The sequence below is a fragment of the Hemiscyllium ocellatum genome, chromosome 3 (genome assembly GCF_020745735.1).
Source record: "Hemiscyllium ocellatum isolate sHemOce1 chromosome 3, sHemOce1.pat.X.cur, whole genome shotgun sequence".
Classification (NCBI taxonomy): domain Eukaryota; kingdom Metazoa; phylum Chordata; class Chondrichthyes; order Orectolobiformes; family Hemiscylliidae; genus Hemiscyllium; species Hemiscyllium ocellatum.
Window position 1 is genome coordinate 142,606,378 of NC_083403.1, and position 23,579 is coordinate 142,629,956.

General features: G+C 39.0%; 1 protein-coding gene across 1 annotated transcript in view; it reads right to left on the reverse strand.

Moving 5' to 3' along the window:
- Positions 1–2,284: 2,284 nt before the first annotated feature.
- Positions 2,285–23,579, reverse strand: part of mapre3b (microtubule-associated protein, RP/EB family, member 3b) — a 44,794-nt gene continuing 23,499 nt past the window's right edge. Inside the window, exons 4-7 of the mRNA XM_060854131.1 lie at positions 18,536–18,737; positions 13,825–13,967; positions 5,640–5,792; positions 2,285–3,093 (exon numbers count right to left, since the gene is read on the reverse strand). Coding sequence (XP_060710114.1) covers positions 3,025–3,093; positions 5,640–5,792; positions 13,825–13,967; positions 18,536–18,737 — 567 coding nt within the window. The 3' untranslated portion in view covers positions 2,285–3,024. The remainder of the gene's footprint in view (positions 3,094–5,639; positions 5,793–13,824; positions 13,968–18,535; positions 18,738–23,579) is intronic.

The window sequence follows — 23,579 nt, forward strand, 5'->3', positions numbered from 1 at the left end:
TGAGTCTGTGCATCCCACCAAACAGCCGAAGTATGTTGCTGAAGCAGGAAAAAGAGTTAAATTATTGAGTAAATCGTATGCAACACTGCTGCTCAGTACTTAACACTGCTCCTTCAAAGCACCAAAGACCTAGGTTCGATTCCCGCCTCAGGTGTGTGGAGTTTACACCTTCTCCCCATGTCTATGGGGGGTTCCTCCCACAGTCCAGAGATGTGCAGGTTAGGTGAATTGGCCATATTAAATTGCCCAGTGTTCAGAGATAGTATAATAGGGTTAGGGAAGGAATCTGGGTGGGTTATTCTTCGGAGTGTCAGTATGGATTTGTTAGGCCGTAGGGCATGTGATTCTGTGAATTTATAATTGATTTTTAACAAATGGACAAAAGTGAAAAGGGAAGAAAACAGGAAGTTTCAACCAATTTACCTTAAAAAAATTTAAAATAAAATTTAGGTCAAACTATTCAAATAAGACCTTTTGGGTGTACAAGTTGGAGTGCAAGAATAATTTTGTAAATATCCTTCTTTTACATACTCAATTGTGAGATCAGTATTACATTCATAAAGCTAAATTCTATTAGAAACAGACATTAATGGGAAAATTAACATCAAAGTTCAACAAAAATGTAACTCAAAGAAGTCAAGTTCCTTTGAAAATAAATACATCCATTTGTGAACAGTTTATGATACAATTGATAAAGATTATTAACTTAGGCAGGAGAGTATGAGATGAGCAAATCTTCCTTGACGATCAAATTTCAAAGAATTTCAGTGCAAGTGTACCACGAACAATGAGAATTACATCTTGTGCCAGTCAGTATTGATGCTTTCAAGAAAAAGCTACAATGCCTCAGATACAGGGAAATCTGTTCTTTAACTTGTTTGTGTCCTTCTATCAAATAACATTCAACACAATTATGAGTAGTAGATGGGAAAATGCACTCGTGATAGGGTTTACTGAATGTTAATGCTAGAATAATTTTGGCACTGGTCAGTTTCAATCTAGTACCAAGTCAAGTCAATCTCCAAATATTCAGCAGCAGCATCAAGCAGAATAAGTATATTTGTGTATCCTAACAGACAGCACATGAAGTGGTGAATAATTTAATGCATTTAACTACTGGGAGTGCCTAAAATATATCTCTGGGTCATACACAAGATTCACGTAGAAGCTGATATGTCAAACCTTTAAAAAATGTTACATTAGAGACTTCTGACATTCAACAATGAAACAGCTTTCATGGAAAATGAGGTAGTTCGGCTCTAATTGTGTACTTCAAACCAAGTTATAGCTCAGGTAAAGGACAATCTTGGATGTGTATTCCAGAATGGAGAATTTCACAGTGCAACTTGTGGGAATGGATTTTTGCTTTTAACTGCTTTTGTGCAAATTTGAGGTTGGTGTCAGTGTCAAGGAGACTAGAGTGATGAACACCTATAATTTGCTTGTTAATACTATCAAATCTGGGGCATTACGTTTAGGCCTGTGTCAGTACACATACAATTGTACATTTTCTCCTTTCAGAATTCAAGACCATTTGTGCCCATGTTTGAACATATATACAGCGTCTTCATATTTATATTGCCAAATTGTCTGCATTCCTTTCAGCACACACAAAATGTTAGCTTGATGTGCTTTTGCATTTTGTGTGGAGTAAATCCAACACAAATGATTACATTTCATACGCTGACTGATTCAATAACTAAGCAGTAATAAATTAACATTAATTATGGGAGATGCTTTCAGGGAAAATTTGACATCAATCGGGGAGGTAATGGCCTAGTGATATTATTGCTTGACTGTTAATCACGAGATCGGGTTTGAATCCTGCCAGTACATATCGTGGAATCTGAATGCAATTTTAAAAATCTGGAATTAAAAATCTAACGATGACCATGAATCCATTGTTGGGGAAAAAAAAATCTCCATCTGGTTCACTAATGTCCTTTAGGGAAGGAAACTGCCATCCCTATCTAGTCTGGCCTATATGTGACTCCTGAGCTATAGTACTGTGGTTGACTCTTAACTGCCCTCTGGGCAATTAGGGATGGGCAATAAATGCTTGCCTAGCCAGAGACAGCGTCATCCTGTGAATGAATAATAACAACTTGCTACTGAAGTTACCATCCAATGACAGTACAGGAAACATTTACAAGCTGCCCCACATCATTTGTGAAAATGAAAGTCAAACTGAGGTAATTTTTCGTTAGCAAGTGAACCAAGTTCCAATGAATTAGCCATGTGGTTTCATGTTCAGCTTGTAAGATGGAGAATAAAAACAAGCTACTTCTTTCTGTCATTTTCACATTTATTTTAAATAAAACTTCACAGATGCAAGTTTTTTCGCACACTAGTGTCATGGGCACAGTATAAGAAGGTGCTGCAATGAGATGTCAACGGCATATTTTAGTGGTTTCTGATGAAAAGCAGCTGGAACCAAGTTAATTTGATCGATGTTGCATCATAAAAGCATCCCTTATTCTCATGTTTATAGCAAACTATAATAAATAAATTCTCTTAAAAGCACTATTAAACTTTAGACTCCAGACTTTTCACCCCGCAAAGCCAGATTTCCTGCATTTTAAAGTCAGCAATTTGCATAAAACCATAAAAACATCTTCCATGCCAGAGGTCATCTACTAAAATCTCAGTTCTTTTAAATGCCAGAAAATGCACCCAAGTATATCCAAGCTGTTTCAGTTTTAAAAGAAACCCAAACTACATGCTGCATATAACACAAAGGCAATCAACTTGCATCATGGATTTCCGAATACTTTCAAACCAAAGTGCAAGTTATTCATTTAAGAAAAATATACAAATTAAATATATTTTATAATACAGTCTGCCAGTAATAGTGATGAATATGACAGCTTTAGCAATCTGTGATACAGAATGCAGATAATTATTGTGATTGTGCAGTGGCTGTACAAACTTAATTTAAAATAATGTTAGTAAACAGCCCAGGTGGGGATCTCAATCACAGAGAGAAGACAGATAGGGACAGAAATAGATAACAATTATCTAGACTTAGTATTCATCCTGGTCATCATCTGGGTGATTTATAATGTCATCATCTTCTGGAGGAGCAAATCCTTCCTGTCAAGCAAAATCACAACAGAAAACTAATTCTGTAGCATTAAATATACAACTCACATTTATATAGCATTTGCAATATGGTATATGCCCCAAAATACTTCCAAAAAGCAATATCAAATAGAATCTGATTCAAGGATATTTGAAAACTGACTATTGTTATTACTGAAACTGCACCTGCTGCTAATGAATGTGCCATTCTGCTTTGTAAATATGCTATCAGAAAATATCACAGCTGAAGCTAACAATTTTAAAGAAACATTCATTAATGAACAAACTAAGCACATCTCCAAGGAAATAACTGTCAATATAAATTGAAAATTTGGTTCCCTGAACTTCAGATAAAGTAATCGATGAATTAAGCACAAGATGTCTGGGAACACATTCTAAATGCCCTCCAAATTGTGACTCCTCTCACGTTTTTGACAAATAGCAAAACTTCTTTGGATTAAAGTGTTCATAGAATATAGAACCGTACTACATGAGATGGCCATTCATTCAGTCACATCTGTACTGGCTCTTGAAAGAGCATTGTTGTTAGCCTCACACCCCAGTCTTTTTGTATATAAACCGGCAAGCTTCTTAGCCTTGAGTTTCTATTTAATTCCCTTTTGAAATTAGTTATACAATCAGCCCCCAATTTATTTTCACGTAGGATGTTCCAGATTCCAGCAGGGGAGTAAAAACGTTTCTCTTCTCATTCTTCTGCAATGATTGCAAATCTTTAACCTTGATCATTTATAGATTCACCAGACAGAACAGGCTTTGAAAGATTTTCTCAACTGTATCTTGAAAGCTTTATTTAGTCTGTTTAAAAGAAGTACAGTCCTAACATCTCCAATCTCATCATATATGAAACTCCATATCCTTGATCCTGCTGCGTCTCCTCTATCATTTCCTAGACAGTTACATCTCTCAAGTGCAAACTGACATTTGATGAATTCCCTCAGACTTCAGTTTACTTAACTGTTATAGTTAAAATACTATATACAAAAAGGGTTTTCTTTATCATAAAGAGTTAGGTGAAGTAGAAATAAATTAGCTGGCTGACAAATCTGGTATTTTGAGGGAGTTGTACCACATCACAAATTAGTGTGACTGTTTGTTTTCACTGACTTCAATATCAGTTGAAGCACCACTGAATGATTGACATTATGCAAAACAAGACTGTATACATTAAATAAAAGCTTTAAGATCATAAATGGGTGATTTCTTACACTTAAGATCTAAGCTATATAGGTAAAGGGCTATATTGGGAATCATTAGAGTTATAATAATCAACATCACTAAAATACACGCATCAGATAATGAACTAATAACATAGTTCAGCTCTTTTGCAAAATCAAGTGGTTAATCAGGCAATGCCGAGGCTGGAGGGAACTAATTGACCTGACAACTAACGGTGGCAAACTACAAGTTTTTCAGCAAGTACAAGGTCTAAATTCCTTCTACAGAAGAGAAAAACTTAGTAAATGACGTGGGATGTACAGCTAAAAGGTTATTTTGCCAATTAGTTGCTGGTGTTAAGGCTCCACTTGAGCCTGCTCATATCCCTCCTCATTTAAATCTTAAAATGGAATCCTCTACTGTCTTCTCCCTATATGTTTGCCAAGCATTCCTGGAAATGCTTCCAAACCATTTGTTTTGTGTGTTCACCTTCTCTCCAATCTTTTTGGGAAGAATTTTCTTTTAAAATTTCTAATTCATGTTTTGGTGACCAGCTAACACTGATGGTCTGTAGTTATGGCACCCCATAAAATGAAACATTTTATGTGTCTGAATGTTTCAACAATTTACCTTTCTTTCTCCTTTATTCTTTTATGGAATTTAGCCACAACTGACAAGTTATTCATGAGCCGATTGTTTTCCTTGCCTATTACAGAAGGCTATTAAGAGTCAACTACAGTATGTGGTCTGGAATCATGTTTAGGCCAGACAGAGAGAATGGTAATTTCCTTCCCCAAAGGACATTAATGAACCATATCATTTTTTTGTGACAATTGATAATACATCTATGGTCATCATTACTAAGCTTTTCAGCTCCAGATACTACCCTTGTCCCCAGCATATTAGCACAGGTCTGTAGATAACCAATCCAGTGACAGTATCAGTTTGCCACCATCACCTCCAAAGGCTCAAGAGAGAGAGATTAAACAGAGCAGATGCATTAGTTGATGCTACTAAGACATTAAAAGTCTTGAGGTCAATAACAGGATTCTCTTTAGTGAGGTTGAGTGCCCTATCTTTGGAGGCTATCGCCTGACACTGGACAATCTTATTTTGTTCAAAGATGATTCTTACACCTCATCCTAAAATAACAAGTTTAATAATATGGAAATGACCAAGTAACAATTTTCTTCAGAGTAATGAAGTGTGACTGATAAGAAAAAAATAGGAAAGCACAGATCAAGGTCTTTAACAAAATGCATGACTGATAAAGACACTTGGCTCTTGAGATAATGAAGTTAAAAACATTGTATATACTATTGTCTATTATAATATTAACTATTGATTATGAACTAAAAATATGTATTAATAACAAAGCATACCTCAGTTGCATACAGAATTTCCACAATCCTCTGAATTGCAGGGATGTTCTCACTTTCATGTTCTTGGCAGATCAGTTCAATATCCCTTAGTTTACTGAAATAAAAGTCTCTCTCCTTCTCAAGTCCATCCACTGTCAATTTCAATTCCATTAGCTATTCAAAGTTAAAATGGAATACGTTATTAAGAACATTTTTTCATTATAATCTCAAACTGATTTTTCAATATATATCTAACATAATTATGGAGAAGTTGAAGCTCCGGATTTAGGAACTGAAGAAATGGGTGACATTCTCATGTACACACAAAGCTGAGAGTTTTGTTGTCAGCAGGTTTCAGGAGGTAATCACCCCACAGTTCAAATAACTACAGACAGAGATCTAAAAGGTGACCATGAGATAAATAAGGAGGTCCAGGCATCCTCCAGGTCTCTCTATAACTGATATTAAAAGAACATTGGTGAGAGTGTGGTCCTCTAAAAACCAACAGCAAAATCATGTTACTACAGGTGGCTAAACTGTACATAGTCAGATGGATGATTGGAATAGCAACAGTGATTCAATAGTTAATATAAAATGTGTGTGTATCTCAGGCTGCCAGGATGATACATTGGTTCATACGTGACATGATAAACATGTCACTGCAGCTGCAGAGAATTTGGAGAATAGAAGTTAGAAAGAAAGATAGTGTGTTGGGGAGATATTAGTGTGCTTCCTACCTTCATAAAAAGTAGGAACTTTGGGGTAGCGTCCAGGCCCTTGTGTGAATATTGAAATAAGAGGATGCAGGTAAATGGGTGGTAGGAGAGGTGATGCCGGAGGAAGGGCATTCGACTCCTGAAACATGCAGTGAGGGTGGTGGTTGATCAGCTGGGCAGTCTGCATCTCAACAGATTCAAAACCAATGCCCTCACAAGGCAGTTGACAAGAATTATTGGGAGAGGATTAAATTAATTTGGCATATGGATATACATCCTATCGAAAAGACAGGCAGATGGGCAGAGGGCTAGTGTTCCTGATGGAGGGCTTATGCCTGAAATGTTGACTCTCCTGCTCCTTGGATGCTGCCTGACCTGCTGTACTTTTCCAGTGCCACATTTTTCAACTCTGATCTCCAGCAACTGCAGTCTTTACTTTCTCCTAAAGGGTTAGGCGTTGCCTTGTTAGTCAGAAATCAAAGGAAGTCGATACAGTCAGAAACAAAAAAGACCCTGAAGGGGGTTATATTCAGGTCTACTCACAATAGTCAGGATGTGGGGAAGAAAATAAATCCAGAGATAGAAAAGGCTTGTAGGAAAGGCATGATTACAATAATCATGGGGGACTTCAATATACAGGTGGACTTGAAAAATCAGGTTGATAGCAGACCCCAAGAAAAGGAATTCATGCAATGTCTAAGTTTTTGGTGTAGGGTGTGGTAAAGTCCATTGGGAACAGGCAATTCTGGATTTAGTGATGTGTAAGGAGACAGACTTGATTAGGGAGCTGAAGGTGAAGGAAACCCTGGGGCCAGTGGCTTTACTAACATTGAATTCACCCTGCAGCTTGAGAGAGAAAAGCTGGAATTTGATGTAATAATATTAAAATTGAGTAAAGGTAACTACAAAGGCATGAGGAAGGAGTTGGCCAGAGTCAACTGGAATGGGAGCCTAGCAGGGACGATGATGGAGCAGCAGTAGCAGGGGTTTCTGTGGGTAATTCGGAAAGTTTAGCAGAAATTCATCCCAAGGTTGAAAAAACATGGTAAGACAAGGATGAAGCAACCGTGGCTGACAAAGGAAGTCAGGGAAAGGTTAAAAGTCGAAGAAAAAGCATACAATTGGATGAAGATTAGTGAGAAGCATGATGATTGGAAATCTTTAAAAACCAGATGATGACAGGGTAGAAGGTGAAATAGGGCAGTAAATTAGCTAGTAATAGGAGTTATTTTTTTAAATATCTGAAGGCGAGAAAGACAAGAATGGACACTGACCCATTGGAAATTGGAATTGGAGAAGTAGTGACGGGTATTAAAGAAATGGTGGAGGAACTGAATAGGTACTTTGCATTAGTTTTCACAGTGGAAGACACCAGCAGCATATCAAACTTCAAGATAGTCAGGGACAGAGGTGAGTATTGTGGTCACCACTAAGGATAAGGTGCTGGGGGAGTTGAAATGTCTGAAGGTGGATAAATCACTTGGAGCAGATGGACAACACGAAACAGCTCTGAAGGTGTTAGCTGAGAAGACTGTAGAGGCAATGGTAGTGATCTTTCAGGAACCATTGGTATCAGGGAGGGTACCAGACAACTGGAAAATAGCTACTGTATCAATCCAACTTAAGAATGGAGGAAGGCAGAAGACAGGAAACTATAGACCAACTGGCCTGAACTCAGTCATTGCTAAGATGTTTGAATCCATTATTAAAGGCTGTGAGACAATGCTGCTCCTTGAACAAGGTAATGCTGTCCTTGGCTTTTTTTCAGAGCAGTCATAAAAGCAACGATCCTGAAAAGTCTGGGTTTAACTACATGAGAATGCTTTCAAGTTTTTAAATAAAACACTTGGACAATAAAAGGGAGCGGCCAGTTTTCCCAGCTCAGCTTTTCTCTGGTTTGGTTTTGCTGGGTTTTAGTAGTCTGGCTGTTCACTGAAAGCAGGCAGTGGGTAAGCTGCTGAACACAAAGAAGCAGACCCATGCTGATTCTCCCCCTCTCTGACATCTCTCCTGTAAGACCGTGTTTGATTTTACCTTTTTGCAAAGGGGTGTTTATGGGAATTATTGCAAGTACTTGGAACAGCATCACTGAGTTGGGATAATCTGTTGGATATTTGGATAGGTTAAGTTATTCTATATTCTGTTCTCTATTGTTTGTGGTTCATTTAATAATTTTGCAAATAGATTAGTTTTTGTTTACAGCTGGTTGGGCTAGCTGTATCACTCCTTTATACCTGTTTAAAACAGCTAGCAAAGTTAGGGTCAGGGTTACTTTCTTGAAATGTGTTGAGGGGGGTCAGGCCTTGGTCCATAACAGTTGAGATTATACAGTACTTGGAAGCACATGGTAAAACAGTGCTGGATAGCACAGCTTCATCAAGGAGAGATCATACCTGACAAATTTGTTCTGATTCTTTGTGGTGGTAATGAACAGGTTAAAAAAAGCAGAGCCAATGGACGTGATCTATTTGGATTTCTGGAAGAGCTTGGAGAAGGGGATGCACAGGAGGTTAAATCAGATCAGAGTCCATGGTGGTACAGGCAAGGTACTGGCACGGATAGAGGATTGGCTGACTGGCAGAAGGCAAGAATGGAGATAAGGTGGCCTTTTTCAGGATGGCAACTAGTGACTAGTAGAGATCCACAGGGGTGTGTGTTGGGTTTACAACTATTCACATCATACATTAATGTCCTGGGTGAAGGAACTGAGGGCATTGGTGCAAAGTTTGCCAATGAAAAAGATAGCTGGAGGGACAGGTAGTGTTGTGGTAGGCATCTGCAGAATGACTTGGACAGGCTGGGAGATTGGGCAAGTGGTAGATAGAATACAATGTGGGAAAATGTGAGGTTATGCACTTGTGAGAAGAGGAGAGGTGTAGACTATTTTCTAAATGTGGAAACTTTTGGAAATCTGAAGCATAAAGCAACTTGGCAGCCCTACTTCAGAATTCTCTTAAGGTTAACATGCAGTTTCAGTTGGTAGAAGGGGAGGCAAATGCAATGTTACCATTCATTTCAAGAGGACGAGAATACAAGACCAGAGGTATACCGAAGTTGTAAATCATCAGACCACATTTGGAATACCGAGAGCATTTTCGGCCCCATATCTAAGGTAATGTGTGCGGGCATTGGAGGGATCCCGGAGGTGGTTTACAAGAATAACTCCAGAAACTAAGGGCTTGTCACACAGGTAACAATTGAGGACTCTGCGTCTGTACTCAATAGCATTTAGAAGCATGGGAAATATGACTGAAACTTATAGAATACTGAGGCCTGGATAGTGTCGGTGCAGAGATGTTGTTTCCACTAGCAGGACAGACTAAGATACAACAACACAGCTTCAGAGTGATGGGACAACCCTTTACAACTGAGATGAGGAGGATCTTGAATCGGTAAAACTCATTGCTACAAAGGGCAATGGAGGCCATGTCACAGAGTGTATTTAGGAGAGAGATAGATAGGTTCTTGATTAGTGGGGGAAATCAAGGATAACGGTGAGAAGGCAGGACAATGGGGTTGAGAAACACATCAACCATCGAATGGTGCAGCAGACTCGATGGACCAAATGGCCATAATTCTTCTACTCAATCTCATGGCTTATAATGGTGGACCAGGCATGATTGGCTGAATAGTAGATTCCTCCTCACATTTGCAATGTCTGGAATATGGCTTACACAGCTAAAATCACTACATAACAGCTACAATGAATCAGATTCTTGGATCATTTGGGTTAAGAATGGAGATTAACTCTGCAGTGCTCAAACTGCTGGTTGTGACAGTATCGTTATAAGTCAATACGTGGGGGCAATTCTGGACCACTTTGGACATCACCTAGACAAAGCCAAACTGGAATCAATTTTTTCTACAAGCGCTTTAAAATCCACTGCCCAATACTGGACATTTTAAAATGAATTTTTATACTTTTCATGTTTTAGTTCAGTTCACAGGAAAAGCAACGAGCCAGGATTTACAGTAAAATAAAGGCAAGATTTTAACCAGAATTGTTATGACAGTGCATTACCAGGAAACTTGACATCACACAGAAGTGAGAATTTGTGGGGTTTACATAACAGATAACAACAAGACTTCTCAAAGTTAGGGTTTGTTCATTTTAGTCTAAGTACATTTTTCATGGTGTAGTAAGTCTTAATTATGGCCAAACAATGTATTTCACAAGAAAGGAACTTTTATAAGTGTATAGTCTAATTCCCTAGATTTAAATTATTGTTGGAAATTTCAAAAACAAAAGGCCCTTGACTTTTTACTTTTACTGTCAAACACACCTTTCATTTTCTCTTTGTTTCACTTAGCATCTGATAGAATTCAATTAGATTTCTTCTCAATCTTCTGAAGTCCAGAAAGTGTAAGCTGAAACTGCTCAACCTCTCTTCACGAGACAAATCTCTCATCTCTGGCATCAATCTGGTGAACCTCCTCTGAATTGCCTCCAATGCAAGTACATTCCTCCTCAAATAAGGGGACCAAAATCATATGCAATGCTCCAAGTGGACTCTTATTACTAATACTTTGTACAGTTGCAGCAACACTTGTTTATTTTTATACTTTATCCCTTTACTAATTAATACCAAAATCCCATTTACCTTCCTTATTAGCTGTTGTGCCTGCATATTGGTTTTCTGCAATTCAGATCAAGGACACCCAGATCCCTCAGCACCAAAGCTCTCCAGTTAAATAATAAATTGCCTTTCTAATCCTCCTATCAAAATAGGCAATCTCACATTTCTTTGCATTAAACTCATCTGCCAAAGTTTGGACAATTAATCTAACCTATCCATACCGAATTGTAAATTTCTTACTTCTTCACTGCAACTTACGTTCCCTATTTTAGTGTCATCCACAAATTTGGCCATGGTACTTTCTGTCTTTGCATCAGTCACTAACATACCTTATATATAGGCCATTTTGGTTTAAACGACCTAGTACTATTGAGATCAAGTGGCTAAATTAATAACCTACATCTCATTTGCAAGTACTTAAAAAACATTTCATATGATCATGAGAGAATAGGGCATTCAACTCCTCAAACCTACACCTCCATTCAAAAAGATTACGTTTGATTATTACTCTACTTCTGGCCTCCTATAACTCAGCTTCTCTGTGGATCAAAATTCTATTCAATTTTGAATATATTCAACCTCCATTATAGTTTGGGATAAAGAATTTCTATGATTATTGTTTCTTACAGAAGAAATTCCTCATACTTGTTTTAATAAAATAACTTGAATATGTGTGCTCGAGATATCCCTATGCAAAGGGACAATTCACTCAGCATCGACACTGCATTGGTTTCACGAAAAGCTCTTTTTAAAAAAAGGTACTGCACATTTGGGGCAATCAGCTTTTTCAGGAGTGTTCAGGGGCGGGGGGTGGGGGTTCGACAGCCCCAAAGAAAGAGAAGAGCAGTTGGACAAAAGACTGGATAACAATCTGGTTAGGAGGGTGAATAGCTGCCTACACACCCACGATTTCTCAGACAATTTTGCCTGCTTCAGAATTTCCAGGCTATGGACACCAACCAACACCTCTTTTCCATGGATGTGCAATTCCTTTACACACCCACCCCCCACCATGATGGTTTCAGGATTCTCTGCTTCTTCCTGGAACAAAGATCTGAAATGTCTCCACCTACCACCACCTTGAGCCTGTCCTCACCCTGAACAACTTTTAACTCATCATTTTCTTCAGGTCAGAGGGGTGGTCTGGATACGTACATAGGCCCAGGCTATACCTGTCTCTTTGTGGGGTACATGGAGCATTCCTTGTTCCAGTCCTATTCCTGCCCCCACCCACAACTCTTTCTCTAGTATGTCAATGATATCATCACTGCTGCCTCCCCTCTTATCAGAAATTGGAAAGGTTTATTGATCTTGCTTCTAATTTCCACCTGCCCTCACCTCACCTGGTCCATCTCTGACTCCTCCCATCCCTTCCTCGACATCTCTATTCCCATTTCTGGGGATAAACTGGCCACTAATATCCACTATAAACCTACCAATTCCCATAGTTACCTGGACTGTATATCCTTGCATTGTGCTTCCTGTAAAGACTCTATTCTCCCAGTTCCTCCATCACATTTGTTCCAATGATGTCTACTTCGACAAGTGAGCCTCCGAAATGTCTACTTTCTTCCTCAGCCAAGGATTCCCAACACCATTGTTGACAGGGCCGTCAGCTTGGTCAGAGCCATCTCTCCACTTCAGCCCTCATCTGCTCTTTTCCCTCCCACAACTGTGATAAGGGTCCCCCTTGTCTTTATCTATCACCGCATTAGCATCCACATCCAGAGGATCATTAGCTGCCATTTCTATCACCTCCTGGATACCATGGACCACACTTCCTTCACTCCCAACACTCCACCACAACACCTTCACCTGCAACCACAGAAGGTGTTAACCTGTCCATTTACCACCTCCTTCCTCAGTATCCAAGGGCTCAAACATAGCTTCCACATGAAGCACTGCTTTACCTGCACTTCACACAATCTAGTCTACTGCATTTGTTGCTCACAATGCAGTCTTCTCTACAATAGGGAAACGAAGCATAGACTGGGCGACCGCTTTGCGGAACACTTGCGTTCTTTTCGCAAAAAGACCCTGAACTTCCAGTTGCATGCCACATCAATATACCACCTGTTTCCTGGCAAGATCTTTGTCTCAGGCTTGCTGCAGTGCTCCAGCAAAGCTCAGCACAAGCTGAAACAACAGCACCTCAGTCCCTGCTTGGGGACCCTGCAGCCTTCTGGATTCGATATGGAGTTGAATAACCTTAGTTCTTGAGCTGTCCCATGCCCTTACCCCAAACCCTGTAGACCTGGCCTTGTTATCTCACAGTCTGCGATTACACACCATGCATTGTTAGTCACTATTAGTGCCCATTTACAGCTACTTACCCTCCTAGCCAGCTTGTTATTCATCTTCTGACTGTCCAACTGCTCTTCTCTCTCTTTAGGCTATATTGCATGTTGTTTACCCTTACCTCCTCTCCCACCCTGACTTCTACATATAAACCAACATTTCCCTAGCTGCCATCAGTTCTGAGGAATGGTCACTTAACCCAAATGATTTCTCTCCACAGATGCTGGCAGACCTGAACTTTTCCAACATTTTCTATTTTTGTCTCTGATTTACATCATCCATAGTTCTTTTGGTTTTTATATTGATCAAAGAGTTAATTAGATAACCTCCCATAAGCTGAATTCTGTATGAAGGTCTCACACATACAGTACAAGGAATAGCGTGGAAGTTTTAACATGAAGCATAACTTAATCTTTTAAGTCAATGGCATACTTTCTTTATGTTTCCAGTGTGTCCTGAACATGCAAACATCTGATATATGGAATTTTTGTTTCTTTTTTCCTTCATTTATGGACGCTTGATAGCAGGAGCTGAATGCTCATGGTTTTATTAATTGGGCAGTCTCTGTGCAATATATTGTGATTGGTTATCCTGTAACTCTATAATTATATTTACCTGTTGATTCAGCTCTATTATCTGGGCATCAGCATCACTGGCTCCATTTCTTGCTAAGTGTTGACCTTTCCTTATACCCATTGAGGATGGTACATTTGGCGTTCGCGTGACCTTAGGTGCTGTTGGAGATGTTCTCTGTGGCACTTAAATGAGAATTGAAAAGAGAGAGATAATCTCAAAACAGCATCTGACACTGACTTTGAATATTTTGCAACGTATCCCCTAATAATACTCTGGAAATTAAAATATTTCCTTAGAGATCAATCCGATCAATTTATTTTCTGAATGCAGTGTGGCATGGAAGATCAAGTGTTCAAATTCCTGTTGAGAAATGACACAGGAGTAGGTATTCCAGAATCTCAAGATATGTTATGCCGTATTTAGGCAGGTTTGGTTTAAAAAATCTTACTTCAATCCTTCAAGGTTCAAATTTTCAAGGTAAAGTGCATACCACAGGTGTCAAATGACAAACATTGCAAACAAGACAACAACTACTTTCTCTGAACATCAACTACATTACCAGCACTGGATCAACTGGAGTGACCAATGGAGTGCCACAATGATCGGAGATGGGTCCACTACTTTTCATAATTTATATAAATGATTTGGATGTGAGCAGAAGAGGTATAGTAAGTAAGTTTGCAGACACCAAAATTGGAGGCGTAGTGGAGAGCGAAGAAGGTTATCTCAGATTACAACAGGATCTTGACCAGATGGGCCAATGGAGTGAGATATGGCAGATGAAGTTTAATTTAGATAAATGTGAGGTGCTACATTTTGGGAAAGCAAATCTTAGCAGAACTTATACACTTAACGGTAAGGTCCTCGGGAGCGTTGCTGAACAAGGAGACCTTGGAGTGCAGGTTCATAGCTCCTTGAAAGTGGAGTCGCAGATAGATAGGATAGTGAAGGCAGCGTTTGGTATACTTTCCTTTATTGGTCAGAGTATTGAGTACAGGAGTTGGGAGGTCATGTTGCAGCTGTACAGGGCATTGGTTAGGCCACTGTTAGAATATTGGGTGCAATTCTGGTCTCCTTCCTATCAGAAAGGTGTTGTGAAACTTGAAAGGGTTCAGAAAAGATTTACAAGGATGTTGCCAGGATTGGAGCTATAGGGAGAGGTTAAATAGGCTAGGGCTGTCTTCTCTGGAGCATCAGAGGCTGAGGAGTGACAGTAAAGAGGTTTACAAAATCATGAGGGGCATGGATAGGAAATACAGATAAAGTCTTTTCCTTGGGGGAGCCCAGAATTAGAGGGCATAGGTTTAGGGTGAGGGGGGAAAGATATAGAGAAATAGAGTTGTACAGCGTGGAAACAGACCCTTCGGTCCAACCCGTCCATGCCGACCAGATATCCCAACCCAATATAGTCCCATCTGCCAGCACCAGGCCCATATCCCTCCAAACCCTTCCTATTCATTTACCCATCCCATTGCCTCTTAAATGTTGCAATTGTACCAGCCTCCACCACACCCTCTGGCAGCTCATTCCATACACCTACCACCCTCTGCCCCTTAGGTCTCTTTAATATCTTTCCCCTCTCACCCTAAACCTATGCCCTCTAGTTCTGGACTCCCCGACTCCAGGGAAAAGACTTTGCCTATTTATCCTATCCATGCCCCTCAATTTTGTAAACCTCTATAAGGTCACCCCTCAGCCTCCGATGCTCCAGGGAAAACAGCCCCAGTCTGTTCAGGCTCGCCCTGTAGCTCAGATCCTCCAACCGTGGCAACATCCTTGTAAATCTTTTCTGAACCCTTTCAAGTTTCACAACATCTTTCTGATAAGGAGACGACCAGAATTGCATGCAATATTCCAACACTGGCCTAACCAATGTCCTGTAAAGCCGCAACATGAAATCCCAACTCCTGTACTCAATACCCTGACCAATAAAGGAAAGCATACCAAACGCCTTCTTCACTTTCCTATCTATCTGCGATTCCACTTTCAAGGAGCTATAAACCTGCACTCCAAGGTCTCTTTGTTCAGCAACACTCCCTAGGACCTTACCATTAAGTGTATAAGTCCTGCTAAGATTTGCTTTCCTAAAATGCAGCACCTCGCATTTATCTGAGTGAAACTCCATCTGCCACTTCTCAGCCCATTGGCCCATTTGATCAAGATCCTGTTGTAATCTGAGGTAACCCTCTTCGCTGTCCACTACACCTCCAATTCTGGTGTCATCTGCAAACTTACTAACTGTACTCTTATGCTCGCATCCAAATCATTTATGTAAATGACAAAAAGTAAGGGACCCAGCATCGATCCTTGTGGCACTCCACTGGTCACAGGCCTCCAGTCTGAAAACAACCCTCCACCACCACCCTCTGTCTTCTACCTTTGAGCCAGTTCTGTATCCAAATGGCTAGTTCTCCCTGTATTCCACGAGATCTAACCTTGCTAATCAGTCTCCCATGGGGAACCTTGTCGAATGCCTTACTGAAGTAAAAAAAATCTACAGGGCAAGTCTTTCACGCAGAGAGTGGTATGTGTATGGAATAAGCTGTCAGAGAAAATGGTGGAGGCTAGTACAATTGCAACATTTAAAAGGCATCTAGATGGGTATATGCACAAGGAGGGTTTGGAGGGATATGGGCCAGGTGCTGGCAGGTGGGATTAGATTGGGTTGGAATATCTGGTCAGCATGGACGGTTGGATTGAAGGGTTTGTTTCCATGCTGTACATCTCTATGACTCTATGGATACCAGCACCATCAATATCCTAGAGGTCACCACTGACCAGAAACGTCACTAGACAGCCACATTAATAGTAACTAAAATAGCAGTTTAGGGGCGGAATATCTTTTGACAACAACAATGTGATTGACAAGAACTACCCACTGCAATGTTCTAGACAACCAATCATTTTAAGGACAACTAGGTCTGGACATCAAATACTGGCCTTTTCCAAAGTCCATATTCCACATGACAATAAAAGAAAGAAAAAAACCTTAGTTTTCAGTTTCCCTCACTTTTTGACCCTCTAGAAGCAAAATAGATGTGGGATGGAATACTGTCCACTTGTCTGAATGAAAACACCTTTGATAACACTAAAGGAGGTCAACATCATCCAGGAAAAAGCAATCCAGTGAAGTTGGTATTTTATCCACAATTTTAAACATCCACTTCCTCCACTACTCTCACCCAGTGGCAGCTGTGTGTAGATAAATAAACAAGGGTCCCTCCAAGGCCTGTATCACCTATAAGAATACAAGGCAAATACATAGAAACCACAAGCTGGTAGTTGCACTGGACAGAACTCTCTCAACATCCTGACCACAGACTATATCACTGTTCCAGCACAAAAGTCCTGAAAAGCAGTTGTAACAACAGTGTAACTGTACCTAAAACACAAAGACAATTGCAGTTCACAGCAGATCACCATTGTCATTTTAAGGACAATTTGGCTGAGTAATGTGTTTGACTTGTCAGAAACATTGTCAAAAAAATTAAATGATTCAGTTGCAAATTTGGTTAGCAAGATAGCGACGAATGTTGTGTTCAATGACAATATCCTCCGAGGACAAGAAAGCAGAGGAGACACAGTCAAATGAAGTGGAAGAACAGAGTTCTCAGAAGGTTGTCAGGCTGGAACAAGTTTCAGGTATGGGGAGGGGTAAGACTGAAGACATGTGAACATAAACAAATGCTTCCTTACATTTGCTCTATTATTCACTCATGGGATGTTGGTGTTGCTGGCTAAGCCAACATTTACTGCCCACCCACCATTGTCCAACTGCAGTTAAGAGTAATCCACATTGCTGTGGGCCTGGAGTTACACGCAGGCCAGAGTAGGTAAGGATGGCAGATTTCCTTCCCTGAAGGATATTAGTGAAATAGATTGTTTTTTTCTGACAACCAACAACAGTTTTATGGTCGTCATTTGACTCCTAATTCCAGAGTTTGTTTTTACTGAATTGAAACTCCACCCTCTGCCATAGTGAGAATTGAACATTAGCTGAGTTTCTGGATTAATAGTCTACTGATAATACCACGAGACCATTGCTCCCCAGAGGCAATATAGTGACCAGAAACAATATAGGTCAGCAAGCACAAAGACAACAGATGAAAGGTGAGTAAAGGGGTAGGACAGTTTTGAAAACTAACTTTACTGAGAATGGAAGATGGGAGGCCTGTTAAGTACTATCCAAACAAAATAATGACAACCCTAAAATCTATTTAAGATACTTCTACTTATTAGGATTTGAGAAAGTATGATCATCAATGTACTGTTGTAAAAATGTATTTTGCCCTGTCACTTCCTTCACTCTGGATGTTTGAGCAAAACTCAAGGCACCCCTCTCTTCCAGATGCTTTTCTTCCTTGACCCCACTGGCAATCATTTCCAAGAATGGCCTTTGGCTCTTCTACCACCTGCTATTTCTGTTACACCTGCTCCCATTCTGGTCCCCAAATAACATCCTCCTCTTTCCTGTGTGGGATAGAAATGTTTATTAGGTTTTTATTTTATTTTCCTGAATGTAGGTCCCCCACTTCAATATTTTCTTCCTTATAATACTTAGTCATAATACACAATATTTTTGTATAAAAACAATTTAATACTGATCAACAGTTGCTGCAAAGTAAATTTTATATTGATCTTCAGTATACATTCGCTGCACGTCAGCTTATTATCAGAAATAATGGCATTTGTCATCGATATGCTCAGAAAGGATGAAATTCCAGAACACAACAGGCATTTAGAAATTTACCTGCAGTGCCCACAGGTCTTCTTGGTTTGTTGAATATCTGATCACCTGGGTTGTGTGGTGTAAATACCTCCTGTCCTTGTCTTGCTAAAACTGGGTCATATTCCTTCCCATCATAGTTTGCATCAAAGAATTTCTTGAACCACTGAACAAATTCAAAGTTGTCTTGGAACTTTCCTTTCACTAATCTTTCTACTGGAATAATCTGAAAACAAAAGTGAGAAATGAATTTCTTGTTCAGTTTTATTTATTTTTATTCTTCAAACTAATCTACACTCCATATACCTATGGGACAGACGAAATCCATTAAATCCTACATCCAACATTTCTAATGCCGGGAAGTATCTATTATGCATGATTCAATTTTGTTTTATGAAAATGCACAACTGTTCAATTGTATTTGCAACTGTAAATGTTTGCTTTTTACTAATTTTGTTCTCAATTCAAACTATACTTGTTAAAAGACACAAACTAGCTCAAAGTTACAAAATGAAAAATTACAAAATGCATAAAGTACTAATTCTTCAATTCAGAAATGAGACTGATGGATTGAAAACTTGTTACTACAAAAAGGAAGTTATAAAAATTGTTTCAGAAACAAAGACCTTTAAAGTTCCACATGTTCAAATAAAAAATGGATACCGCTGGTATTTTTCTACAAACACTTAAATATACACGACCATGAACCTAAATAAAAGCATCTGTTACAGTTAGACCAAATCATTGGCCATGATTACTTTGAATGTACAGGTGCAGGAAAGCAGATTATGAAACAGTGACACAAATACAGAGAGATCTATTCTTCAATTTTAGCCTCTTGCAAATCCTCAATGCCTTTACCACAACAGCCAGACATCATGACTTCCACCATTTCTATCCCAAACTCTGCAACCCCATCATAAATCTCTCTGGCTCTCTCTTTCTTTAAGATGTTCCTTAAAACCCCCCTCACCAGAAAGCTTTGGTGAGGGTCCCAATTTAAAGGTGCTAAAAAAATGCACTCCCCCCACTCCCTAATAATCTTTGGAGTGAAACTTGCACTTCTTGCAACTTAGACTGAAGTGAAAATCAATGGTGATCAAAGCCACAAGGATAGCTATAGGGATTTAACAGAGATTGATTAGCAAATTTTGAGAAGCTTTGAATCTCAGTCCCAGTCATACAGAAATGGACAAATACAAACACTCGGAAATACTGACTGAATTAAAATCACATTGATAGGTACTGGGTCAAAGCCCAGAGTTCAAATCAGAAAATGAATTTCATAAAAGATGCTAATATGCAGGTCAACACCAAAAAGGCAGCCAAGATAGCTAGAATGTCATAAAGTAAAAAATGAGGTCTGCAGATGCTGGAGATCACAGCTGCAAATGTGTTGCTGGTCAAAGCACAGCAGGCCAGGCAGCATCTCAGGAATAGAGAATTCGACGTTTCGAGCATAAGCCTGATGAAGGGCTTATGCTTGAAACGTCGAATTCTCTATTCCTGAGATGCTGCCTAGAATGTCTTAAAACTCTGTTTCAGCATCCAGTATCATCATATAACTCAAGAATCCATGTTGCTAGCATCTAATGTCCTCTACAATGAGCCCAAAAGTTACTTAGTTGCGCAGCCAAGACAAAGTTAGAAGGCAGCCTGTTACCTTGTTTTCAACTTCAATTAAACCAGTCACATCAACATCATCACCATGTTTGAAAAAACAAGAGAAAAAAAACATACAATCAAGTTCTAAATAGTTGCAAGGGAATGTCAGTTACTCCATGAAAGAAATAACCTTTAATAGTGGAGTTTGGGAAATCACTCAGAAGTACCAGCTGGAAGAGCTTACATGGAAAATGAAAACAACACAAAGTTAGTAATTGTCTGACATTTGGGGTTTTATTTCTAGGGCTGTAGATTCGCTGTGCAAACTTGACACTGAAATCAGAGTCTTAAAGTCATCCTGTGGGAGAACGGCTGCCCTGGTAAGATAATGTTTCACAACTCATGGTTCTGAAAGGTTTGCAGTTTGCTTCAGATTACTGCAGGAGGGTAAGGTATCTTAAAAGTTTGAGCAGCAGCTGAAGCTAGTTATTTCACACAGCTATATAGTAGCAACAGAAGTGGCTTTTGTTACTGATAGGATGCTGCCAACAAGCCAAAAAGACATCCTGCTTATCACAAAAACCAGTAATGTGACGTATGAATTTTAGTGCCAGTATAATGCCAACCATTTAGGCTGCCCATCCTAGACTGATGGATCATATCAAACAGATGTCCCCTCAGCCTGTTCACAATAAGCAAAGTACTGACTAAATCCAATCAACCAACACTCTCAAAACTCCCCATACTATGTCTAACATTAGATGTGATTCTGCAAATGGAAAACATTTACTGAATGATCCTCAATGTGCACAGAATTAATCTAATAACCGATTTTGGATTGCGAGTCAGGCTCATAGTGCGGCACATTTGTGTTTATACTGAAAGTTACATATATTATTACACAGGGTTCTGTTCTTTGCAAACAAAAAGAACATATATATGCACTATGCTTGTTTCAACATAGTTAAATTGTGACAACTATTCACTGGTTCAACCAATCAGCAATCTCCTCTATACAGCTGAAGTTTTGCTTTTCCCCTTGAACCAATATTCTTTTGAAATGTCCTGAGGACTAGAGGCACTTTGACAAAATGGGTCTTTTTCAGCAATACTCAAGGTCTGTATAACCAAACAATTATTTTCTATACCTCTTTAACAAGCTTTCCAAACTACCATAACACTGTGCAATGAGAGTTGCATATAAGACAGACAGGCTAAAGACCCAGGATCTGCCATGCTCAAGGACATTTGTTAGGTTTTTAATGCATTTTGGCAGCTCCTGGTCATTTTTACTGATGTCAGTCTTTATCCAGTTTTGTTTTAAATTATAGATTTATATTTTAAAAACCGGAATTCAAATTCACAAACTGCAATGATATGTACAGACTTGTGCTCTGGATTATTAATCATTATGCTCGTGCACCCATAAGTCCACATGATCAAAATAATTCCAATCGCCACGATCCTTAGAATTGTCCTTTTCCAGCACAAAATTGAGCACTGGAATTTATGCTTGCATCATAACTAAAACATGTATTCTTTTAAAGGTTACTAAACAATTGTCAACAGCTTTAAAGTTTGCTTCAACATTTCTACAGGCAAGCAGATGTCCCATTTTACTGCACACGAGTAATCTGGGTCTGCAGTGTGATTATTATGTTTTTCCAATAAATTGGCTTATCCCATGACACTTTAAAAAAAATCCCAAAGAGCCAAATACAAATAATTAAAGGTGTTTCTAAACTCAAGAGGACAATTACATCAGCTTGCAAATTTCTAACTATAATTAAAAAGAATGATGTAACAAGTACCTATATATATTTATTTTGTACCTGTAACATATGGCATTACTTTATGGTTGAAATTTAACAGACATTAGAAACAGAAGAACATAAGTTCATCATTCAGTCCCATAAACATGTCCTTACATTCTATTATATCTGTTGATATCAAGACTGCAAAGTCAGTGTTGTATCTGTCATTATATATTACAGTGAATGCTGTGTGTATGTATATAATTGCAAGACAGTAATCCATTCAAGCAAATTAAACATTTTACGAAAGACAAATCACTAAATAGCATTTGACAATTTTTGAAACAATGCACATTTTCCATTGCTATTGGATTGTGCAAAGTAAAATGACGTACCTTTGTATGGTCTTCCTCAATTTCAATGTAGTTTATCCACCACATACAGATGAATCAGGTCTGTCATCCAATGGGGGAAATCACAAGACTCTGTCCTTTAAACAATGCTCTCCGCAGCAGCCATGTGATCTCCCTCACTCCCACACAGTATATAAGTCAGCGATCCAGATTCCCTCCTTAGGTATTTTTGATGGAGGTGGCTGAAAAGTAGACCGAGGTGATACAACGAAGGAGAAATTAAACAAAATTAACAAATTAACCTCCAAGCACTCCAAATCAGCGCAAGACAGTGGGGAAGGAAGACTGATGCCTTTTATGTGGAGGATAAAATACACAAAGAATAAAGAACCAAGCCAATGGTAGTTCATCATACTTGTTTCCTCATTTTTATACATAGGAAGAGCAAAAATGAAGATGGACAACTCTCTGATTGATTTAAAGATCAGTTTAGAGAACAGATTTGGCAAAGATGATGTTTTTCTTGGCAGATACATCCAAACAGTGGTGGTAAGGAAAATGCTGAGTTTCTTCCAAGTAGTTGCCTTAAAGCTAGTTTCGCTCAAAATTAATCCATTAAGTCACCACAGATTCAGCAGAACAATCTTTAACTCTGCTTGTAAGTTGACAAACCAACCAACATTAAACAATTGAGGTTTACATTCTACTAAGGCATTCACAATATATCATTTGGAGATGGATACACTTAAGAATTACCTTGCAAAAGCAAGAAATTGTGTAGAATGACAACTACTTTGATCCAATCCATTTTAACTGCCAAAGGCCTTAAAATGTTGACAGGGAATCAACATCTGAGGAATACAACGGGGACAGAAATTCTGTCAGAAGAGTGAGAGGAATACATTACTGAAAAACGGTTTTCATATAACGTATAAAAGGTCTAAATTTGCTGCACTTGAATTGAAAATTCAGTGATTGCAGCCCCAAAGCAGATTGATCAGACATTTGTCATACAGAAATAAGTGCGATGAGACAAACCGTCTCTGACACAAAGCATTTGATCACGAGTGGTCACGAAAACAAAGTGGAATATAAAAATTTCGGAAAAACAAGACAATCATAAACTGATTCCAGAGCTCTGGAATTAGAGGATAAAAGAATGAACAACCATCAATACGAGCGGTAAGGGTCAGCAGAAGTCTCTAATTCATATGTTCTGAAACAACATTGATTGTTTTCAGAGAGTAAATTCATCTGGGAGGAGATCCTTGTCCCTGCTCAAAACCCGCAGAAACTTTCTATACACAGTAGGGCTATTATGATGAAAGGCCCCAGAAACAAAAATACCAAACATGC